The 3,735-nt window shown below is 34.2% G+C and overlaps 2 protein-coding genes across 2 annotated transcripts; one reads left to right on the top strand and one right to left on the bottom strand.

Annotated features, from left to right (window-relative positions):
* Positions 1–629: 629 nt before the first annotated feature.
* LOC145107100 (LOB domain-containing protein 27-like) lies at positions 630–1,238 on the bottom strand. The gene has a single exon (XM_079043969.1). The coding sequence runs from the start codon at positions 1,236–1,238 to the stop codon at positions 630–632; it is 609 nt and encodes a 202-aa protein (XP_078900095.1).
* A 1,167-nt stretch (positions 1,239–2,405) lies between these two features.
* LOC145103658 (LOB domain-containing protein 24-like) lies at positions 2,406–3,334 on the top strand. The gene is made up of 2 exons (XM_079040946.1): positions 2,406–3,049; positions 3,168–3,334. The coding sequence occupies exons 1-2, from the start codon at positions 2,406–2,408 to the stop codon at positions 3,199–3,201; spliced, it is 678 nt and encodes a 225-aa protein (XP_078897072.1). The 3' UTR covers positions 3,202–3,334.
* The last annotated feature ends 401 nt before the right edge of the window (positions 3,335–3,735 follow it).

The following is a 3,735-nucleotide window of genomic DNA, read 5'->3' as shown; positions in this document are numbered from 1 at the left end:
CAAAACTTTTTAAAAAAAATTAATAAACTCCTCAAACAATAATCAAACCAAGTAAGACCTTTTTTAGTCCTATTCGAATTTGGTTCTGTTTTAGGTTCTATCGGTTCATTATATAAAATCATACAGAACGTACATTCATACTCAAAATGGTTCGTATGTTAAAATTAAGATCAAGATTATGTAACCCTTCAAATTTATTAAAAAAATATTAAGAACCACAATGGTTAAATACCTAAATTACGTTTTTGATCTTCATTTCGTATAACTATGTTTACTCGTTTAATACTTCTTGAATTCCCAGCATCTTACCAAAACATGCATCAATTCGTGGAGAAAGAAAACAACAAAGAGATGTATTTGAACAAAGTGTTCATGGTTAATTGACCGAAAATGGACAGTTTTTAATGAATTAAAGAATCGATAATGGAGGAGATCGTGTGTAATCCTAAAAACTATAAACAATTTCTGGCTTTGGTACCTTTAAATTCTTGGCTTTGGTACCTTTAAATTCTTGAAAACCTCAATTCATATTCATCTTTTGCTCTCAATCAACGATTGTTGATCATTAACACACAGACTATCAATCGAACTTCATCAAGATCGATCAGATAGAATTGACATCCGATCGATCATTCTTCGTTATCATCTTGATCACCCAAATCCTCAAATGGCGGTTCCATTCTTCTGCTCGCGAGTACTTCATTAATAGCATTACGATCACTTGGCCCACCGAAGTGAAACCCTTGATTATACTGATCATTCGGGATATTACTCAATCCACCAACACTTTGATCGTTAATTATCTGGTTGTTAACTGGAAGACCTGTGAATGAAGGCATGATTTGAGAATTATCTTGTATGATCTGCCACTGCTGATTGTTGATGTTGTTTCTTCGATGCGATTCAAGCAAAAGACGAACGCGTTGAAGCTCATTCATCAAGGCATTCAGGTTTTGTAGCAATGAAACTGTTAATCCGTAACATCCGTGAACTGGGTTAATATTACGGATGTTAGATTCGTATTTAATCGATGTAATCGCTTCTTGTTTCTCTACATTGTCATTCAGCTGGTTTAGTATTTTCGTGACGTTTGAGATGCCGTAAAGGCGGAGGGCGTTTTGGAAGATCTCGGGTTCGTTCGCCGGGAAATATGGTGCCAGTGGACAGTCGATCGTACAGCGGACGTGTCTGTGGCGGCAGGCGGCGCAAGGAGGGCGAGCACCATCTCTCAGTGGCATTGGATTTCAATTGCAACGGTAAAAGAATTAAACTGATTTTTCAAATAGAAATCCGATTGTATCGGAATATAAAGTTTTTCTGTTGTATGTGTAAATGTCCACATCGATCGATCAGTTGGTCATTTTTTAGGGATTTTATATATTATTAGTTTATTACATTATTTCTTTCATATTAAAACTATTGTTACTAATGTGAATCAAACCTAAGTTCGTTATATTTATTGGATAAGAGACTTTATTTCTCATAACCACTTATTTATCTATTTTCATTTATATGGTCAATTTAAATGTTTTATTCTTTGATTAGTTTATCTTTCTTATTAGATATGCAAAATCAAAAATTGGATAGTTATTGTTCGAGTAAAATCGATTGAGTCATAGGTATGATCGAGTCATAGCCACAATTAAGTAAAATCTGATTGTGTCATAGCTATGATTGAGTCTAAAGCTAATAAGTTACGATTGAATTTGTCTTTGAATGAAATCATGATGTTTGATTATATATCTGAATGGTTGTGTGGAACGATGAAAATGACAATTTTATTTTTCTGTTTAAAATAAAATAATAAGATGTCTATCTATATGGTAAAATAATGTGTCTTTTTAATCAACCATTTAAAATAATAAGGTGCAACGTCTTTAAAAACTACTATTTTATCTTTTTGAATGAAACCCCTCAGAACCACTTAGATTCGCCACTATATATCTCATGTGTCACTTGAAAAAGTTTTTGAAAGGGTTGATGCCATACAAGTAACAATTAATTAAGTTAAAATATCATCCTAGGTGCAATTAAATAAACTGAAGATATATATCATTCAAACTTGAATGACTAAGTTGAAAAAGAGATTATGGTACCAATGAATAATGAAACGCTCAATTTAGTGTTACATTATTTAATATTTACTAACATCGGATTGGTGTCAAAAGTGATATTAAGTGAGAAATTTTAATATTAATTTTGGTGTAAAAAACATGTTTTTATATTGAATTAATGTAAAATGTTTCAATATAACCCAAAAATAAAGATATATAATCAACGTGTGGACTAGTTAAACCTCCAAAACAAAATATCCCGATATAATAGGATTTCAAGTTAAACTCATCATCGTCTTCTAGGTTACTTTCTTCACTCTACGACCAATTAACCTTACATTAGCCATTATAATGACAGTCAAAGGTGGTTCTCGCCCAGCTTGCGCCGCCTGCCGCTTCCAACGCCGCCGCTGTTCGCCTGACTGCCCACTTGCACCATTTTTTCCGGCCAACCAACCCAAGATCTTCCAGAACGTCCACCGCCTTTACGGCGTTGGAAACGTCATGAAGATACTAAACATGTTGAACGACGATGAGAAGAAAGAAGAAGCAATGAAATCAATTAAATACGAATCTTACATCCGTGAGATTTATCCAGTTGACGGATGTTACGGAAGGATAGCGTCTTTGAAACAAAACCTGGTGGATTCGATGCGAGAGCTTCAATATGTTCGTCTTTTGATCCATGCATGTAGAAACAAGAAAGATCTGACACAAGATTCTGATCAGATGATTAATGAATTAGGGAACATTAATAAGGATCATGGATTTTATAACTACTTTGGATCAAGCAGTAGTCATAATAATCATAAACCTTACGAATGGGATGATCATAGAATGAAAACAAGCAATGATCTCACACAAATTCAACATCGTTTTGATGAATTCAGATTATCTGGTGTCGAGGGAAGCCCAGATTATACTGAAAATACGTGTGATTCGTTTGCTGATGATCAACTATGGTTCATGGGATCAAAAGAAGATCACGAATTGAGGTTTTTTGCAAGTTCTTTTTTTATCTTTTCAATTTGATTTCATCACATAATTTTTCTTTTTGGACGTAAATAAAAGAAGCTTATAAATGGTCTAATGTCTTTTTTTTTGTATGTGCAGTAGTTCGTTTACAAAGCCAGTTGCTTTTTGCTAAGAAGCTCGAGAACATTTCTGGGTGGAAAGTCAAAAGAGTCGATAATCATATGAAAAGATGAGAAAGATGTTGATGTACGTTCTAAACTCCTCCATGAACTACATAAATAAAACACAAAAGGAGGTTTGCAACGAGGGTATTTTAGGTGTTTAGCTATTATCGGTATGTAGAGGCAAAACCCATGTTTTTGGGGTTTTGAGTCTTTATTGTGTTGATTTATTTTGAGCTTTTAAAAGATTACATCATTGTGGTTTTATTTTTGACTTTGGATCATTTTAATATGAATGTGTGTTCAATTATGTTTTGAATGATGTCGCATGGTATATGTTAGATATGGCAATATCATCTAGAGTTGTGGTTTTCATATGTATATATACGGGGGCGGACGCAGGATTTTACAGTAGGGGTTGCACGGGAGAGTTAGGGGTTGCACGGTAGTAGAAAAAATAAAATTTTCAAAAATTTTCAAAAAATTTTCCTCTGCGGCCGGAAAACTTAGGGGTTGCCGGTGCCACCGTGGACCACCCCTAGGTC

The sequence above is a fragment of the Lactuca virosa genome, chromosome 4 (genome assembly GCF_052849685.1).
Source record: "Lactuca virosa cultivar CGN04683 chromosome 4, Lactuca_virosa_CGN04683_v6, whole genome shotgun sequence".
Taxonomy (NCBI): Eukaryota; Viridiplantae; Streptophyta; class Magnoliopsida; order Asterales; family Asteraceae; genus Lactuca; species Lactuca virosa.
Note: the sequence above shows the minus strand (reverse complement) of the source record. Positions and strands in the feature narration are given on the sequence as shown.